The sequence below is a fragment of the Cupressus sempervirens genome, chromosome 7 (assembly GCF_028749045.1).
Source record: "Cupressus sempervirens isolate cs-2001-9-10 chromosome 7, ASM2874904v1, whole genome shotgun sequence".
Taxonomy (NCBI): domain Eukaryota; kingdom Viridiplantae; phylum Streptophyta; class Pinopsida; order Cupressales; family Cupressaceae; genus Cupressus; species Cupressus sempervirens.
In genome coordinates, this window is record NC_143124.1 from 235,574,738 (window position 1) to 235,596,323 (window position 21,586).

The 21,586-nt window shown below is 35.3% G+C and overlaps 1 protein-coding gene across 1 annotated transcript in view; it reads left to right on the plus strand.

Annotated features, from left to right (window-relative positions):
- LOC149546377 (uncharacterized) overlaps positions 1–6,641 on the plus strand; it is a 33,160-nt gene extending 26,519 nt beyond the window's left edge. Inside the window, exon 4 of the mRNA XM_089794569.1 lies at positions 6,233–6,641. Coding sequence (XP_089650695.1) covers positions 6,233–6,407 — 175 coding nt within the window. The 3' untranslated portion in view covers positions 6,408–6,641. The remainder of the gene's footprint in view (positions 1–6,232) is intronic.
- Positions 6,642–21,586: the final 14,945 nt, after the last annotated feature.

Consider the following 21,586-nt stretch of genomic DNA (forward strand, 5'->3'; position numbering starts at 1 on the left):
CATGGTATTAGAGCTTTGAGGTCCCACATCCACAATGAGTTAGGGAATTTGTTTTCTCTGGGATATTGGACATGGTAGGAGATGTAGGAAAGATATGGTAGTAGCCACGCCCTTTAATAGAAAAAAAAATGATACATGGGCAAAGAAGATTAAAATCATAATGGTTACAGATGATTTGTGAGATTTTCTAGTTAATGGGTTCATGATGTGACAAACCTAGCTTAGTATGCTACCCTCAACAATAATCAAAAGACTTAGTTGAAAGAGTCAAGTAGAAAAGATGCAAACACATTAAGTCTGATAGAGGCAAAAATGACAGAGATTATTTTTTCCAAGATTATAGTAGAAAATTATGCAAAGGAAGCATGGGATATTCTTGTGATAAACTTCAAGGGGACTGATAAGGTCAGAGTAGTGAAGCTGCAAATGATCAGAAAAGAGTTTGTGAACCTTTAGATGATGGACAATGAACCTATTCTAGAGTTCATCTCACAAATCTCCACTTTGATAAACCAGCTCAAATCAAATGGATAAGTCTATGATGAGCAAAGGATTGTGGAAAAGATATTGAGGAGTTTATCTTAGAAATATAGACAACATTGTGATTACCATAGAGGAAGCAAAATACCTCACGACACTGACCATGTATGAGTTGATGGGAACTCTTCAAACCCATGAGTATTGGATAAATAGATCAGTAATAACTTCCCAAGAGAAATCTTTCAAGGCTCAAGAAAATTCAAGAGGTAGGGGGAGAGGTAGAAATGACTCTAGTAAAGGCTCAAGAAGTAGAGGTTGTGGAAGAAATGATCAAAGGAATGCTGGTGTAGAAATCTTAGGACGAGCAAGCAATTGAGAGGGAGAAAAATCCTCTCAAAAAAACTCTAGAGAATGTAAGAAGAATTACAACTCCAATAAGAGCAATGTTGAATGCTACTACTATCATAAGTATGGGCAGTATGCAAGTGAATGCTAGAAGAAATGGGGTGATCAGTCAAAGAAGAATACTAATGTGGCTAATATGAACATGGGAAATGAAAGCAATCCCATGTCCTTCATCATGTGTAACATTGGTGAAGAAGGATGCGCTGATGTATGGTATCTAGACAATGGTTGTAGCAACCACATGAGTGGTAAATTCTCTTCCATTGATAAGACTTTTAAGTCTAAAATTAAGATAGGGAATAATGGAACCATTCCCATAGTGACCAAAGGATCTATCATGGTTCACACCAAGCAAGGTGAGAAGAAGGAGATACAGAATGTGTAATTTTCCCCCATATGAAGCACAATTTGATGAGTGTTGGACAACTCATTCAAAATGAATAGAAAGTGCTAATGGGAAATGACAAGTGTATCATTCATGAGAAGGATGGTAGTAATAGATTATTTGCAACAGTCCAAATGACAAAGAAACAAATGTTCCCATTGAGGATAGAGACACGTTTCTCTTCTCAAGTTAGTGCTACACCTCTGAAGCACGCATGTATAGTAGTATATTACAAATTAGCTCTTAGGAACATGATTAAAGAGCCCTCCAAGCTTTGGCATCTCAAGTACAAACATCTTGGCCTTACTGCTTTAAATTTTCTGTCCAAGAAAAGAATGGAAGATGGTTTTCCATGCATAGTAGATTCTTATGACAAATTTAAGGCTTGCATTTTGTGTAAGCAACATAGGCTTCCCTTTAATTTTGGAAATTCTAGAAGGGCTAGAGAACCTTTAGAATTGGTACATTCTAATTTGGTGAGCCCTATGTAAAATACTTCTATTGGGTTGGGGGGGGGGGGGGGGGGGGGGATTTGGGTACTTATTTTATGAAATTCATAGATGAATTCAATCATAGGACATGGGTGTATTTTTTGAAGAAAAAATCTAAAGCATTTTATAAATTTATTGAATTTAAAGCCCTGGTTGAAAAAGAATGTGGACACGAGGTAAAGGTCTGTCGATTAGATAGAGTAGGGGAGTATATCTCAAATATCTTTGTAAATTTTTACAGTAAAAATGACATAAGAAAAGAGATTATAGCTAGTCGTACTCCATAGCAAAATGCAGTGGCTGAGAGAAACAACAAGAGGATATGTCCACGATCATAGTCAACCAAACTATGCTCTTAAGTGGTAATAAAAAATTAGAAAATTGGGGTTATGTCTACTTGACGTGCAATTTTCTACTTGTTATTAACTTTATAGATCAAACAGTTGAGAGAAAAGAATCTCTAGCAAATTGAATCTAGTTTCTAAACTACTAGGACTTATCTCAAAAAAATAAAAATTGATTGGTCAAAGTTTTGAATTTTAATGCAAGATTACAAAAATTTCAAAACAAAAATAAGAAATAGACATATGTTTGACCACCTTAATCAAAATCAAATGATAATTGTTTTTAATTATATTCTAGATATAATTAGTAGACTCATGTTGGTCGTGAGACATATTTTTGGGTATTTTTATTCTAAATAATTAATTATTAATTAATTTTTGACTTTAGTATTTAAGGAATTAAAAAACTGTCATGTCTGAGCACCTTAACTAATTCAAAACTCTATGAAATTCTATTTTTTATTTTTTTATTCCTTATAGTAGAAGAAACATAGAATGTGATGCATCTTTTGGATTTAAAAAATGTTGTACCATTTGAAAGTTATAGTTGTTTTTCAAGTAGTGTGTTAGTCAACACTTTATACATAACTCCATTAGAAAATAAGTAATAATTACTTTCTAAACTCATGATTTGACAAACTTTACATTTATGGAAAGATAAGAACATTCTTAAAAAACCCTTTTCATTTCATCAGTGAAAAAAAAGTCACCAGCTACATGTTTGAAGTAAAAATCACATAAAAATAGGCCAAAAGCACATTTTAAAGATGTTTTAAGGTTGACCATATAGGTTTGGTATCAAAAGATATTAATTATTTTCATTTAGTATCAGGGTGGGTCAGAAAAAAGTTGGAATAGATTTTGAAATGGTTAGAGACATTTCAAAACTACAATTTTTTCAAATCACCAATTTTTGGCACACCATGATCCTACACATACCCAAGACCATTGTTGAAATGACAAGAAGCATGATGAAAGAAAAATGACTCTCAACTAAATATTGGGGAGAATCTATAGCAACATTAGTATATTTGATCAATAGGTTTCCTACAAAGTCAATTCATGAAAAGATTCCTCTTGAGCCATGGTCAAGGAAAAGATGGACAATTGAACATTTAACAGTTTTCAGATGTGTAGCATGTGCACATGTACCTAAAGACCAAAGGAAAAAGATGGATGACAAAGGTGTGAAGTGCATCTTCATAGGGTACAACTAAAAATCAAAGGCTTATAGGCTATATGATCCAATTGACAAGAAGATCATCATTTCAAGAGATGTGAAGTTTTTTGAAAATATATCATGGGATGGCTCAGTAGATGAATCCTGAAGCACTTAAAGTAAAGTGCCTACTACTGAAGAGGAAGAAGATGGCATTGGTGAAAAACAAGAATATGGGGCATAAAACATGAATTGTAGACAAAGGTAGAAAGGCAAGCATCCCTTAACATGTCGAATAATAGCTCTAAGCACATCAAGACAACCCTGAGCTAGTATGCAAAATAGTAGTAGTAGAAATACTAAAAATTCAAATCCCACTCTCACCTCCCTATTGCCAAGAAAGACTAAAATTTTAGGGGAGATATACCAAGATGAAAGGTATGAGGCATATTATGATGAGAGTTTAAATTTTGCATTATTTTCTCATAGTGATCCAATTTATTTCAAGGAAGTTGTGAATGAGGAGAAATGGTGTAATACCATGGATGAGGAGATAGATGCTATTGAATGATATGAGACATGGGAGTTAACTAACTACTTTTCCTCCCAATAAACAAGTAATTGGAATGACATGGGTATATAAGACCAAGTGCAATGCTGAAGAAAAAATAGATAGGCATTAGGCACATTTAGTGATCAAGGGGTACAAGCAGTAGTATGGTAGAGATTATGATGAGAGATATGCCCTAGTTGGTAGAATGGAAACCATGCATGCTATCATAGAATTGTAGCCCAAGACAAATAGAAGGTATATCAAATGGATGTGAAGTCCGCCTTCTTGAATGGTGTATTGAAGGAAGAATTTTATGTGGATAACCCACGTAGTTATGAAGTTTCGGGTGAAGAACCCAAGGTGTATAGATTGAAGAGGGCTTTTTGTGTCCTCAAGAAAGCTCCAAGGGCATGGCACAATAGGATTGACTTATACTTGATGAGCAATGGCTTTATAAAAAGCAACAGTGAGCCGATATTTTACATCAAGGAAAAAAATGATAATGTGTTGATTGTTGTCTTATATATTGATGACTTACTCTTCACTAGAAATGATAATTTTCTAATTGGTGAGTTCAAAGAGGCCATGTAAAATGAGTTTAAAATGTCAAACCTAGGTTTTTTGAAGGACTTTCTAGGCATACAAGTAAAAAAAATGAATGATGACATCTTCATCTCTCACGAGGAATATGAAAAGAAGATCTTGGAGAGATTCAAAATGCAGAACAAAAAAGTAGCCCCAACACCAACAATAGTAGGTCTAAAGTTGAGCTAGGGATATTGTAGCAAAAGTGTGAATCCAACACTACATAAGAGTATGGTTGGAAGTTTGATGTATTTGACTGCAACTTAGCTAGACATGATGCATGCAGTAAATTTGATTTCTAAATTTATGGAAACACCAAAGGATTCTCACTGGAAAGTGGGAAAGAGGATCCTAAGGTACATGAATGGTACCAAGGGACTTGGAATTTGATATACTAGAGAAAATGATTTCAAGTTGGTCGGTTATACAAATAGTGATTGGGCTAGAAGTTTAGATGATAGGAAGAACACTTCTAGATACATGTTTCATATGGGATCAGGTGCAATTTCATGAGCACCCAAGAAGAAACCTATTGTTGCCCAATCTATAGTAGAGGCTAAATACATAGAAACAAATGTAGAAGCATGTCAAGCTATTTGGTTAAGGAGAATTTTAAAAGACTTAAATGAAAGGCAAGAGGATAGAACCACAATTTATTGTGACAACATCTCGTGAATTGCATTTTCTAAAAATCCAGTCTTCTATGGGAGAAGCAAGCATATAGAAACCATATATCACTTCATCACAGAGTTGGTGGAGAGTGGAGATATAAAAAATGTCATTTTGCAAGTCTGAGCAACAATTGGTGGACTTTTTTACCAAGCTTTTATGCATTGGAACTTTTTTACACCTAAGAAAGTGTCTTGGTGTAGTTGATTTAGATTAGAAGTGATCCTTGGTTGGTTGGGCTTGAGACAAAGGTTGAGTGTTAAAATATTTACTACAGTAAGTTGGTTGCCCTTGGAATCAAACACCCACCTACCACCCTAGTAACCTACACAATAGTCAAAAATATTGAATGCGGGTAGATGAGTTCAAATTCAAAATGAGAGGGAAAATATTTTTTCTAAGAGACAAAAGGAATGAATCTGATTCATTTGAGAATGTAGAATGATTTGGATCAATTGTAGAGTAGAGTAGAGAAGGAAGTTGATTAGTAGATCAAGTCGGAGTTCAAAAGACAAAAAAAAAAAATTGTATTTGTCATTGCACATGTTGGGTTCTTTTGTCATTCTGTAAGTTTTTATTTATTCGACCTATACATCAATGATTTCTTTAGGCATTATTGTATGCAACCATTAGAGTTGTAAGTTTGAAGGTTAAGATTATATTAGTTTGAAGATTTTATGGTTTTCTTGTTGAAGTTGAATGCTCCCAGATTTTGTAATAGTTTTATCTTATTTGAATAGAAAGTAAGAAAGCATACTAAACTATGTTGTTCCCTTATTCTATTCATCATTGCATAATATTTTGCATTTGAAAATTTCATAGTTGAAATATTCATCCTCCATCTCTTTATTTTTTAATGGTAGTTTATTATACTTCCCACTTAGTCTAGTCTTTGACTGGGTTCTATCTTGTCATGTCCCCTTTTCAAATAATTAAAAAATAATAATCTTTGCTAAGGCAGGCAGGCCCAAGAAAGTGAAGTTTCAGAAAAAGGGGGTTAATCTTTGGAAACCGTTGGACTAATAAATGAAAATTATTATTAAAATATGTTTAATTAACCTCTCTTGGACGTGAGTTATGGTTATACCCTCTTTTAAGGGGTTTGGAGGCATTTTGGGCTGATTCCAGAACTTGATTTGCTCATTCTTTGTTATTCTTCAGAGGCTGCCAAACCTGTGGAGAAGGAGACCCAAGAACGGGAGTTTGCAGGTTTCCAGGGAGACCCAAGAATGGGAGTTTGAAGGTTTCCAAGAAGGCTATGGATGGGAGTTTGAAGCCATTCCATGTGCATGCTCATGCAGAGTTTGCCTTTGTGCTAAACAATGCAGATTTGTGAGTTTTCGGGTGTATTTTTGTAAGAGTTTGGTGTTTTCGGTTGAGTATTTCATATCAGTTTGGGTTGATGCTATATATCAGACTTTTAAATGTTAAAATAGAGCTGAAAATATGTATTTGGATATGATTATACTTCTGTGATAGATTATTAAGTTTTTGTGGTGATTTCGGGCTATTTTGTGCTATTTTCGTGAGCCCGATGAGCATTGTTTTTGTCCTCCATTTGGGAGCTATTGTGTGCATGTTATACAGATCTGGAAATGACATTTTATAGGCTGTTATGCTGCTCAAATTTCTGTAAAAAATCTACTTTCAGATTTATTAATAACAGGTGAAGCTGTGAAGTTTTTTTGGCACTATTTTCGGCATACCCGATTTGGGGTTTCTTGAGAAATTTGGTGGATCTTTGTGATATCAGTTGTTTGATTTTGAAAATATGATTAGAGGTGTGAAATACCATATCAAATCAGAAAAGGGGACATTTCAATGGTATCAGAGCCATAATCTTGCCAGCCTGAGGGTTTGTAGGAGCTTGCATGTAGGTTTTGACAACTACCCAGATCTTGCATGTTATAATTTGGTGGTTGCATGTTGCTTCTAATCAGTTGCATGTCAAAATCTATGGTGGCATGCTACTTCTAATCATTTTTATGTTAGTTCTTGGTGAATTTGGTGGTTGTACAAGTTTGCATGTCAGTTTTGACAACTACCCAGATCTTGTATGTTAGTTTTGACAGCTACCCAGATCTTGCATGTTAGTTTTGACAACTACCCAGATTTTGCATGTCAATTTTGACAACTACCTAGATCTTGCATGTTATAATTTGGTGGTTGCATGTTTCTTCTAATTAGTTGCATGTCAAAATCTATGGTTGCATGCTACTTCTAATCATTCGTATGTTAGTTCTTGGTGTTTGAAGAAGTTATATCCTATTGGGGTTACATTCTACTTTATCCAGAATGGACAGGTATAGTACAGAGTCTCAGAGGACACGATCTTCGACAATTGATATCCAGAGTCAAAACAGTAGAAAGGATGGTTAATTAGACATTCGAGATAAACTTATGAAAATAAGCCATGACATGTCTGAACAGTTGGTTGAGCACCACCGTATAATGAATGACATGTTGTCTGACCCAGCTAAGGTGGATAAGTTGACTGGATTTCTATTTGGTAGATTTTCTCATAGGATAGATGACACAATTCCCAAGAACTTGCATGATGAGTTTGAGAAACTAGCTGATAGCCAGGTAGAGGTCTCAGATTCTACTTTTCCACAAGAGGTGGTGGGAAAGGATATTACACAGATTGATAGTAACGGTCAACTTGATACTCAAATTGAGACAATTGTTTATAGGTCGTCAAAGGGTGATGCCACAGGTATTCAGGATGGTATAGTTACAACAGGCAGCGACTACAGTGTAGTGGGTTCAGATGATGATTATGAGGATGTTGTTGTGTAGGATGGTGAGATACCTGGTAGAGATGAGCAAACATTGAGCATTCATGACTTTGCTGAGAAAGAGTACCAGGCATAGTTAGATGCTTCATCACATGAGGTTGAGGCAGGTAGTACTTCACATGATTTATTCTGCCAGCTGAAGGTGAGTGAAGATAGTATTTTGACTTCATTATCTCATCATGATAGGTATGTGGAGTTAGTTGGTATTGGTCATATTACTCAAGTGAGGATTTTGCTTGAGTTACCAGCTGATTCTAGTTTACAGATATGGACTCCAGATTGTTATATTGGCATTTGGGATTCAGTTGACAGGAGATCTTTAACACTTTTTGGTAGTAGTGTTTGTTTGGGTGCTATCATGGATTTGATTAGCAAATTGCACGGTGTTGTCTTTTCTTGTGCTAGCAGCTTGTCCGATGTTGGTATTAGTTTTTATACACTGGTGTTGGGCTTTGTTCATATATCCAGTCGACCATACTTGCTGGAATGTGTTGATGATCTTTCATATTTGGCAGTGTGTAAAGATGAGTCCCAAGATCATATTAGCATTGATGACATCCAAGAGGATGCAGTAGGCAGTTTTGAAGACTTAGTTTCTTTGGGTACAGAGGAGTTGGATAGCAGTGCTATAGTTTTTGATACTCCATATGTTGATATGAGCTTTAAAGTTGATTCATAGGACATGGATGGTAATACTCTAGAGACTAGTAACTTTGAGGATACTCCTTTAGACAGTGCATCAGAGGAGGTTTGTAGGAGACAGTCAAGCCAGTGCCATCATGTGTCTAATTAGGTGAGAGTTAGTGACCGAGATATTGCTATCACTTGCCAGCATTTCGATGCTGCTCGTCAGTTGTTAACAGTTTATGGATGGGGTTCTCCTACTAGTGATGAGCAGGAAGGAAGTTATCTTTCCTTGATAGAGATCCACTCTTTATGGGAGGCTATTCGAATTTTGAGACAAAATTATATGCAGTTGGTAGCCGATAGAGATTATCTTATGGAGTGGGGCAGTACAACATATGATGCATTGTTGGCCAAGGAAGTTGACATGAGTGAGCTTACTGAGCAGCTTGAGGTGACTTCTGAGATTCTTGAGAGTACACTGTTGGATTTCAAGGAGTCACAGTTTCATTTGGCTAACATGACCATGGAGTTAGAGTGACTACAGTCTTTACCTAATTCTATATAGTCACAAGTTGTAGTGTTTGGTGATTTGAGGATGTCCATGGCCGAGATTGTCAGAGACAATGGAGATAGGGATGCATCCATCCTTGATACTAACATTGGCATAACAGGTTCATTCCCACTAGGGTCAGGTTCAGTTGAGTTGGGTGTTGTAGCAGATTGTTGTATGCCTAACATGGTGGTGGCCTCTAGTACTGATGGCACAAAGACTAGAGATGTATCAAAGATCATGTGTGATGTTGGTGAGTCGGCAGTTAGCATGGTTCCTACTAGTAATACTACTCCCTTGGTGATATCTTTAGAGGTAGTAGTCAATTCCAACATGGTTAATGATCAATTGCAGTTAGTTTCATCTAGATTACAGTCTGAGCCACTGACTGAGATTGGTGAATTCTATCGGCATTACACTATGAGGTACGCTCATCAATTTACCTTTGATGACCATGTTGATGAGATGATGATACAGAGATATGCTTTGCTTCCTAGTGCTTATCATCAGTTATGGGATAGTTTGATGCCTTGGGATGAGAGTTGTGATGGGCACAACATGGTGATAGGTTCTATAGTTGATAGCTTGATAATACATGACTTAGAGCAGGAGTTTGGGAGTGATGCTTCAGTGGGTGTTGTTATTGATTCTACTCCTTTGGCTATGACATCTCCTGACTTAGCTAGTGATCAGTCACAGTGGGTTGTATCTATCGTTCATGGTGAGCTATTGACTGAGGTTGGCTTTTTTAATCAACATTATATTGCAGGGTATGTAAATTAGTTAGCATTTGATCCTTGTTTTGAGGAGTTGATGGCAGGAAAATTTGGTTTGGATTCCATTTCTTACTCTTTATCTTGTAATGTCTTTTCACCATCATTAGTGCATGGGAGTTATGGTTATGAGATAGTGGTCGGTGATTTGCAAAGTTGTGTTGACTGTAGGAGTTGTACAGTGTGTGGATTCTCCATACTTGGTACAGCTTCATTCGATAGCATTCACCATTGTTGCAGAGTTGGATTGTACATTCCGTATAGGCCAGTGGGATGCGTTGATGGTATTTACTATGTTGGTAGTTTGATTTGTCCACTTTACTTGGGTTCTGATGTTCTAAGAGTTTGTGTCTCATGGGTTTTTGACTATGGTATTGGTGATTTTGGAGTTTGGTTGAGCTATAATTTTCAGTTTGATCATGGATTCCTCTTGGTCATATTGCAGAGGATATTGTAGGAGCCTGTGTTAATTGGTAGTAGTATAGTTCATGACTACATTTGGGATCCAGGTGGATTGATTGGTTTATTGTTCAACCATTGCTTGAGGACAAGCAATTTTTGGGAGGGGAGGACTTGTCATGTCCCCTTTTCAAATAATTAAAAAATAATAATCTTTGCTAAGGTAGGCAGGCCCAAGAAAGTGAAGTTTCGGAAAGAGGGGGTTAATCTTTGGAAACCGTTGGACTAATAAATGAATTTTTTTATTAAAATATGTTTCATTAACCTCTCTTGGATGTTACTTATGGTTATGCCCTCTTTTAAGGGTTTTGGAGGCATTTTGGGCTGATTCTAGAACTTGATTTTGCTCATTCTTTGTTATTCTTCAGAGGCTGCCAAACCTGTGGAGAAGGAGACCCAAGAACGGGAGTTTGCAGGTTTCCAGGGAGACCCAAGAACGAGAGTTTGTAGGTTTCCAGGGAGACCCAAGAATGGGAGTTTGCAGGTTTCCAAGAAGGCTAAGGATGGGAGTTTGAAGCCATTCCATGTGCATGCTCATGCAAAGTTTGCCTTTGTGCTAAACAGTGCAGATTTGTGAGTTTCCGGTTGAGTATTTCATATTAGTTTGGGTTGCTTCTGTATATCAGACTTTTAAATGTTAAAATAGAGCTGAAAATATGTATTTGGATATGATTATACTTCTGTGATAGATTATTAAGTTTTTGTGGTGATTTCGGGCTATTTTGTGCTATTTTCGTGAGCCCGATGAGCATTGTTTTTGTCCTCCATTTGGGAGCTATTGTGTGCATGTTATACAGATCTGGAAATGACATTTTATAGGCTGTTATGCTGCTCAAATTTCTGTAAAAAATTCTACTTTCAGATTTATTAATAACAGGTGAAGCTGTGAAGTTTTTTTGGCACTATTTTCGGCATACCCGATTTGGGGTTTCTTGAGAAATTTGGTGGATCTTTGTGATATCAGTTGTTTGATTTTGAAAATATGATTAGAGGTGTGAAATACCATATCAAATAAGAAAAGGGTACATTTCATCTTTGTTGTTACTGCTAAGCTCACTTGACATATTCTTTAGCCAAGCATCACCTTGCAAAGGTGACCAAGCTCACTTAGCATCTTTACTGCCAAGCTCACTTGACATACACTATGTCACATTTCCTTAAGTATCAGTTCATTTAGCTCCTTCATGTGCCAAGCTTACTTGGCATCATCCTCCTATCACTTAGCACCCTCTTGTGCTGATGAAGTCTGCTACTCGGCATTGGTTCTTACTGAGAAAAATTATTAAAGTCTATGATTAATTTTTCACACTAATCCTTTTGGTGTTACTTATATTTTTTATGCTGGTGCAATAGATAGATTTAATATTGCAAGAAATTTCTTTGATACTATATCTGCTAGCTTTTTTTGCTTAATATGATACTTCCTTTGTAGTCATCGACAACTAGCTAACTTAGGTGCTACCTAGCCAAGTTAATTGTGGGACCTTATTATTAGTCTTGATTTCCATATTATATACACCTTATACTTTTCCTTGTATATTTGGAGTATGTGTTTGATTTTAAAAGAAAATAGGTTTAGAAGGCTTTGAACCAAAAGAGTTTGTATGACATGACATCTCTCAAATGACACTAATATTTTTCCCTCCATAGCCTTTTAGGTGACAATGGAACTATTGATGCTTAGGAGCTATTAACCCTAATGGTTTCATAGTAATAATCTAAATTATACCTATCCATACCTTGTTGAGATGATACATTCGATGGATATTATTGTTGTAAATTTGACATTCCTTAATTCACCATTTTGGACCATCCACCAAACACATTGCAAGTTATACAAGATGATATTTTGGATTTTGTTTGATGTTAGAAATGTATTCATATAGAAGAATCTATATTATTTTAGCTATTTATAATAGAGGATTACTATCGAGTGATGTAAGTTTATATCTTCTATCTTCATTTACACCAATGTGTGAATCAAGAATCTTACAATCTTTTCTCTACTTGATTCACCAAGTAGAAATGGCATTGATCCAGGTAAGCATGGTTACACCATAGTTTGAATTCATGGTGCAAGATATTCAACTCTTATCTAATTGATGCTCCCATTTGTGACCCTTGTTCTCTTTTCTTGTTGGTTATGATGTTCTCTATGCTCTCTAGCCAAAAATAATTTTCTTTTAATCAATTGTTAAAATATTGATGAAGGTATAAAAGGATCAATTGTATGAACCTATGAGAGTAATGACAGTATACAAATATTTCTCGTTAAATATATGAGTAAGACTTAGCTTGTTTAAAGCATAAATACATAGCTCATTCTAGTGGGTCAAGAAAGAGAGCTTAGGTTCACAACCATTGGTCTCCTTCATTAAAAATTGTAATTCTCTATACAAAACCTTGTACTATAAATTTTAAATATTCTTTGAAAAATTTTCTAAATAAGAAAACACAATATATGTAGAGTAGTTGGTTAAAGGTGTAGTTCCATGGAGGGGCTTTCTAAAAAAGTTCAGCTGATGCTTTAAAGATTTTTTAGGATTATATTTTCTAGAATTAGGTGGTCTCATGTTTTTATTTTAATTTAACATATTCAATTCACTTACTAAATAAATAAATATATTAAAAATAATATCGATAAAATTGGAAATTTGTTACTGATTGAGAAGTGGCACATAAAAAGTGGGGCGATTTCTATCCTCCCACCCCCATCTTTTATGCCTACTTAAATTTACGCAGTACAAAATAGAGGTTGTTACTTTTGAGGAAAATATTTCAATTAATCCTATAGAAAAAAAAATTGGACTTTATAGGACCACCCACTCCATAAAAATAGATCTTTCAACCCCCCTCATGAGACCACACCCTAAGAGAAAATAATCTTTACATTGGTTTAAATAGACTTTCAATATATATTATTTCTAGTTATATACCATGATAAAGAAATACAATTGCAAGATCTATCAATAAATTTCATTTTTGAAGAATTTTGGGTCTACCTTCACTCCTTGAAATGATTTCAAATTGTAATATCAAATTCAAATAATTGGATTTTAGAAACTTCAAAACTAGAGCCTAGATTACTAGAATCTAGAGTCACTATTACATAGTTTTTGGTTTTCAACAATATAAAAGATGTTTCTTTTGTATTACTTAGCCATGGAAGATGTAAATTTAAGAATAGGATCATAAATTTTTTTTTTCTTTGCTTGTGTCATGTCCGCTTTTCAAATAATTAAAAATAATAATCTTTGCTAAGGCAGGCAGGCCCAAAAAGGTGAAGTTTCGGAAAAAGGGGATAATATTTGGAAGCTAATGGACTAATAAATGAAAATTATTATTAAAATATGTTTTATTAAACCCTCTTGGACATGAGTTGGGGTTATGCCCTCTTTTAAGGGGTTTGGAGGCATTTTGGGTTGATTCCAGAACTTGATTTTTGCTCATTTCTTTGTTATTCTTCAGAGGCTACCAAACCTATGGAGAAGGATACCCAAGAATGGGAGTTTTTAGGTTTCCAAGAATTATAAGAATGGGATTTTGAAGCCATTCTATGTGCATGCTCATGCAGAGTTTTTCTTTGTGTTGAACAGTGCAGATTTGTTATTTTTCGGGTGTGTTTTTTGCAAGAGTTTGGTGTTTCCGGTTGAGTATTTCATATCAGTTTGGGTTGCTGCTGTATTTCAGAATTTTAGATGTTAAAATAGAGCTGAATATATTTATTTATTTTTTATTATACTTTTATGATAGATTATTAGTGTTTTTGTGGTGTTTTCAGGCTATTCTATGTTGTTTTCGGGAGCCCGATGAGCATTGTTTTTATCCTCCATTTGGGAGCTGTTGTGTAAATTTTATACAGATCTAAAAATGTAATTTTGTAGGCTGTTATGCTGATGAAATTTCTATAAAAATTTCCACTTTCAAATTTACTAATAATATGTGAAGCTGTGAAGTTTTTGGCACTATTTTCAGCATACCCGATTTGGGGTTTATTGAGAAATTGGTGGATCTTTGAAAGATTGGTTGTTTGATCTTAAAGATCTGACTAGAGGCTTGAAATTTTATATAAAATTAGAGGAAGGGACATTTTAGTGGTATCAAAGCTATGATCTTTCCAGCTTGAGGGTTTGTAGAAGTTTGCATGTCAGTTTTGACAACTACCCAAATCTTGCATGTCAAAATTTATGGTTGCATGCTACTTCTAATCATTTGCATGTTAGTTCTTGGTTAATTTGGTGGTTTCATGTTGCTTCTAATCAGATACTTGTCAAAATCTATGGTTGCATGCTACTTCTAATCATTTGCATGTTAGTTCTTGGTGAATTTGGTGGTTGCATTTTGCTTCTAATCAGCTGCATGTCAAAATCTATGGTTGCATGCTACTTCTAATCAATTGCACGTTAGTTCTTGGTGTTTGAAGAAGCTTTAACCTATTGGGGTTACACTCTACTTTATCCAAAATGGCCAGGTATAGTACAGAGTCTTAGAGGACATGATCTTGGACAATTGATATCCAGAGTCAGAACAGTAGAAAGGATGGTTATTTAGACATTCAAGATAAACTTAGGAAAATAAGCCATGACATGTCTGAACAGTTGGTTGAGCACCACTATATAATTTAGATGTTAAAATAGAGCTGAATATATTTATTTATTTTTTATTATACTTTTGTGATAGATTATTAGTGTTTTTGTGGTGTTTTCAGGCTATTCTATGTTGTTTTCGGGAGCTCGATGAGCATTGTTTTTATCCTCCATTTGGGAGCTGTTGTGTAAATTTTATACAGATCTAAAAATGTAATTTTGTAGGCTGTTATGCTGATGAAATTTCTATAAAAATTTCCACTTTCAGATTTACTAATAATATGTGAAGCTGTGAAGTTTTTGGCACTATTTTCAGCATACCCGATTTGGGGTTTATTGAGAAATTGGTGGATCTTTGAAAGATTGGTTGTTTGATCTTAAAGATCTAACTAGAGGCTTGAAATTTTATATAAAATTATAGGAAGGGAAATTTTAGTGGTATCAAAGCTATGATCTTTCCAGCTTGAGGGTTTGTAGAAGTTTGCATGTCAGTTTTGACAACTACCCAAATCTTGCATGTCAAAATTTATGGTTGCATGCTACTTCTAATCATTTGCATGTTAGTTCTTGGTTAAGTTGGTGGTTGCATGTTGCTTCTAATCAGATACTTGTCAAAATCTATGGTTGCATGCTACTTCTAATCATTTGCATGTTAGTTCTTGGTGAATTTGGTGGTTGCATGTTGCTTCTAATCAGCTGCATGTCAAAATCTATGGTTGCATGCTACTTCTAATCAATTGCACGTTAGTTCTTGGTGTTTGAAGAAGCTTTAACCTATTGGGGTTACACTCTACTTTATCCAAAATGGCCAGGTATAGTACAGAGTCTTAGAGGACATGATCTTGGACAATTGATATCCAGAGTCAGAACAGTAGAAAGGATGGTTATTTAGACATTCAAGATAAACTTAGGAAAATAAGCCATGACATGTCTGAAAAGTTGGTTGAGCACCACTATATAATGAATGAAATGTTGTCTGACCCAGCTAAGGTGGATAATTTGACTGGATTTCTATTTGGAAAATTTTCTCATAGGGCAGATGACACAATTACCAAGAACTTGCATGAGGAGTTTGAGAAACTAGCTTATAGCCATGTTGAGGTCTCAGATTCTACTTTGCCACAGGAGGTAGTGAGAAAGGATATTACACAGATTGATAGTAATGGTCAACTTGATATTCAAATTGAGACAATTGTATACAGGTCATCAAAGGGTGATGTCATAGGTATTTAGGATGGTATAGTTACGACAGGTAGTGACTACAGCATAGTGGGTTCAGATGATGATTATGAGGATGTTGTTGTGCATGATGGTGAGATACCTGGTAGAGATGAGAAAACATTGAGCATTCATGACTTTGCTGAGAAAGAGTACCAAGCATAATTAGATGCTTTGACACATGAGGTTGAGGCTGGTAGTACTTCACATGATTTGTCCAGCCAGTTGAAAGTGAACAAAGACAGTATTGTGACTTTATTATCTCATCATGACAGGTATGTGGAGTTAGTTGGTATTGGTCATATTACTCAGGTGAGGAGTTTTCTTGAGTTACCAGCTAATTCTAGTTTACAAATATGGACTCGAGATTGTTATATTGGCATTTGGGATTCAGTTGACTGGAGAGCTTTAACACTTTTTGGTAGCAGTGTTTGTTTGGGTGCTATCATGGATTTGATTAACAGATTGCATGGTGTTGTCTTTTCTTGTGCCAAAAGCTTGTCCGATGCTGGTATTAGTTTTTATACATTGGTGTTGGGCTTTGTTCATATATCCAGTCAACCATACTTGTTGGAATGTGTTGATGATCTTTCATATTTGGCAGTGTGTATAGATGAGTCCCAGGATCATATTGGCATTGATTACATCCAAGAGGATGCAGTGGGTAGTTTTGAAGAATTAGTTTCCTTGGTAGTTTCTTTTGGTACAGAGGAGTTAGACATTAATGCTACAGTTTTTGATACTCCATATGTTGATATGAGCTTTGGAGTTGATTCACAGGATATGGATGGTAATACTCTAGAGACAAGTAACTTTGAGGATACTCCTTTAGACAGTGCATTAGAGGAGGTTTGTAGGAGACAGTCTAGCTAGTGCCATCACGTATCTAATTAGTTGAGAGTTAGTGAATGAGACATTGCCATCACTTGCCAGCATTTTGATGCTGCTCGTTAGTTGTTAGCCATTTATGGATGGAGTTTTCCTACTATTCATGAGCAAGGAGGTAGTTATCTTTCCTTGATAGAGTTCCACTCTTTATGGGAGGCTATCCAAATTTTGAAATAGGATTATATGCAGTTGGTAGCCGATAGAGATTATCTTATGGAGTGGGGCAGTACAGCATACGATGCATTGTTGGCCAAGGAAGATGAGGTGAGTGAGCTTACTCAGCAGCTTGAGGTGACTTCTGAGATTCTTGAGAGTACACAGTTGGCTTTCAAGGAGTCATAGTTTCATTTGGCTAAGGTGACCATGGAGTTAGAGCAACTATAGTATTTACTAGATTCTATATAGTCACAAGCTATGGTGTCTGGTGATCCAAGGATGTCCATGGTCAAGATTGTCAAAGACAGTGGAGATGGGGATGCATCCATCCTTGATACTAACATTGACATATCGGGTTTGTCCCCACTAGAGTTAGGTTTAGTTGAGTTGGGTGCTGCAAAAGATTGTTGTGGTATGCCTGACATGGTGGTGACCTCCAGTACTAATGGCATGAAGACTAGAGATGATGTAGCAAAGACCATGTGTGATGTTGGTGAGCCGACAGTTGGCATGGTTCCTGCTAGTAATACTACTCCCTTGGCGATGTCTTTAGAGGTAGTAGTCAGTTCCAACTTGGTTAGTGATTAATTGTAGTTAGTTACATTTGGATTGTAGTCTGAGCCACTGACTGAGATTGGCACATTCTATCGACATTACATTGTGAGGTATGCTCATCAATTCACCTTTGATGACCATGTTGATGAGATGATGATACAGAGATTTACTTTGGTTCCTAGTGCTTATCATCAGTTATGGGATAGTTTGATGCCTCGGGATGAGAGTTATGATGGGCACAACATGGCGATAGGTCCTGCAGTTGACAGCTTGATAATACATGACTTAGAGCAGGAGTTTTGGAGTGATGCTTCAGTGGGTGTTTTTATTGATTCTACTCCTTTGGCTATGACATCTCCTAACTTAGCTGGTGATCAGTCACACTGGGTTGTATCACTTGTTCATGGTGAGTTGTTAACTAAGATTAGTTTTTTTATCAACATTATATTGTAGGGTATGTACATCAGTTAGCATTTGATCCTTGTACTAAGGAGTTGATGGTAGACAAACTTGGTTTGGGTTCCATTTCATGCTATTTATCTTGTGATGGATTTTCACCATCAGGGGTGCATGGGAGTTATGGTTATGAGATAGTGGTCGATGATCTGCAGAGTTGTGTTGACTGCAGGAGTTGTACAATGTGTGGATTCTCCATACTTCGTCCAGTTTCATTTGGTCTGAGCATTCACCATTGTTGCAGAGTTGGATTGTACATTCCGTATAGGCCAGTGGGATGCGTTGATGATATTTACTATGTTGGCAATTTGATTTGTCCACTTTACTTGAGTTTTGATGTTCTAAGAGTTTTTTTCTTGTGGGTTTTTGACTGTAGAAGTTGTGACTTCGGAGTTTGGTTGAGCAGTAATTGTCAGTTTGATTATGGATTCCTCTTGGTTATATTGCAGAGGATATTGCAGGAGCTTGTGTTAATTGACAATAGTATAGTTCATGACTACATTTGGGATCCAAGTGGATTTATTGGTCTATTTTTTAGCCATTGCTTGAGGAAAATCAATATTTGGAAGGGGAGGACTTGTCATGTCCCCTTTTCAAATAATTAAAAATAATAATCTTTGCTAAGGCAGGCAGGCCCAAAAAGGTGAAGTTTCAGAAAAAGGGGATAATCTTTGGAAGCTAATGGACTAATAAATGAAAATTATTATTAAAATATGTTTTATTAACCCCTCTTGGACGTGATTTGGGGTTATTCCCTCTTTTAAGGGGTTTGGAGGCATTTTGGGCTGATTCCAGAACTTGATTTTTGCTCATTTCTTTGTTATTCTTCAGAGGTTGCCAAACCTGTGGAGAAGGAGAACCAAGAATGAGAGTTTTCAGGTTTATAGGAAGGATAAGGATGGGAGTTTGAATCCATTCCATGTGCATGCTCATCCAGAGTTTGCCTTTGTGATAAACAGTGCAGATTTGTGGTTTTTCGAGTGTGTTTTTTGTAAGAGTTTGGTGTTTCCGGTTGAGTATTTCATATCAGTTTGGTTTGCTACTTTATTTCAGACTTTTAGATGTTAAAAGAGAGCTGAATATATTTATTTTTTAATTATTATACTTTTGTGATATATTATTAGTGTTTTTGTGGTATTTTCGGGCTATTCTATGTTGTTTTCGGGAGCCTGATGAGCATTGTTTTTATCCTCTGTTTGGGAGTTGTTGTGTAAATGTTATACAAATATAAAAATTTTATTTTTTAGGCTGTTATGCTGCTGAAATTTCTATAAAAATTTCCACTTTCAGATTTACTAATAATATGTGGAGCTGTGAAGTTTTTGGCACTATTTCCGGCATACCCGATTTGGGGTTTATTGAGAAATTGGTGGATCTTTGAAAGATTGGTTGTTTGATCTTAAAGATATGATTAGAGGCTTGAGATTTCATATAAAATAAGAGGAAGGGACATTTCAGCTTGACATTGACATTTTAAGAATGTTTTATTTTGAATTATTTTCCAGTCATTTATGGGTACTAGTTAGGTTTCATAATTGAAAATAAAAGAATATAACTAAACTTGGGGTTATGCATGATCACTAATATTGTGAGTTAGAATTCATTTATGGAAAATTTTAGTCATTTCTTATTTCTATAACTTAATACATCACAGTCTTTTATTTTTCAAGCATTCAACTAGTAGCTATGTAGTGCTTCTCATGTTTGCAATGTGCACCTCGTTATATTTTGATCGAAGAGATGCTTGTTTCTTGTGTTATTTTTATATTTGAGATGACCTAATGTTCAGGTGTTATACTTTGATTCCCAATATCATAGATGTTAGATTTCTATATTGTTCAGTTGATCATATATGCATAATGATGCCTTCCTAAGATGATAGTATGTATTATGATGACATCTAGTTATCTGGTATTTGGATATATCCTCAGAATACATTTATATGTTGGATTTGATTTTATCATTATTTACTTCATTCTTTCTTTGTGATGCTTTATGTGAAAGTGGGTGATGTAAATGGATTATTTTAATATAAATAAGTAAATGGTTAAATTAGATCATTTTATGCATTTATTGCTTTGGCTATGTTATTATATGCAATTGCACTTAATCATGTTGTTTAGTGTGCATGATTTACATCCTAGTATCCTAGTAGTGGCACATGAAGTTAGTGGTTTAGTTGTTCATATTGAACCAATGCCATTCCTATATGGTCGAGGTGTTCTATTTAAATTGTTTAAATTAAACCCTCCAATGATTTAACAAATTTGGAATCATTTACATTGTGTGATTAGACTCGTGAATGTGCCTATGCATTTAGAGTTTCACATTTATCGTGAAATTTATTAAGGAATTTTTTAATTTTGGTTTAAGACATTTTCCAAGATTTATTAAAAATTTAATTTAATTTTGACAACTTTATTGTAGTTGAATTCCAACTAATTTGAAGAGCCTAATTTTATTTGGGTCAAATTAGGGTTTAACTAGATGACTTAGTTATTTAACCTAATCCATTATTCACTCAAAATGTTAATAAGTAACCAAAAATAAATTTTATTCCTCACTTCTCACTTTCTAAGATAATAAATTTGAGAGCAATTTCCAATTCCTCTTTTGTAGAGTTACATTTCTATTTGTTGTAGGAGTTATGAGCATGGAATTGTCACAAGATTGGTCTCATTGGAACCAACTCAGGGAAACCTTGGATTTCATAATTTTTGGTAGCTTCTATGAGATATTTATTTTATTGTATAGAATCTTGTTTTCCCCCTTTTAGTCGTCAGGTAAGGCTCACCTATTTTCCTATTTCAGCTCTATTTTTTCTTCCAATTTTGGTAGTTATATATTAAGAGGTTGAGAACTAGTGTTGCCCTCCATTTCTAATTGCTAGCTTTACCCGCTTGGTCCAATATGATCATTTTCCTAATTTTTTGGATGGGGATTTGGGGTTTCATACCATTATGCTTTTCATTTTTGTATATGTTGTTCACCCCTTATTTTTATTGAATTTTTATGGCTCATTCATCCTTCGGTTGAAAGGATTTTATTTTTGTTAATTTTTGCGAGTGTTAGATTTATGAAGTTTTTGCCTCAATTTATGTGCCACCCAATTTTCTTAGGTTTTCTTGGCATAGTGTTGGTCATGGATTTTGATTATTAGTAGGATGTCAATTCAATCACTATTATTATTTTTTGTTGCATTTGTATGTGTGTCACACCCATACTCCTGAGCTTGTATTTGAATGAGTGTTGGTTTTCTTGTATTCTCATATAGCCCTTATTTTATGATCTTCATGTTGTTGGTGCACCCACACATGAGCATGTAAGCATGTATTTGTTAGGTGCTTCCAAGGCTGGATCTCCTAGTTTTTATCGATGGAGTTATGTTCATTGGGGTTGGGTTTGGAATATGCATTGGCTACATGCACTCATCATGTGATGGGGATGGG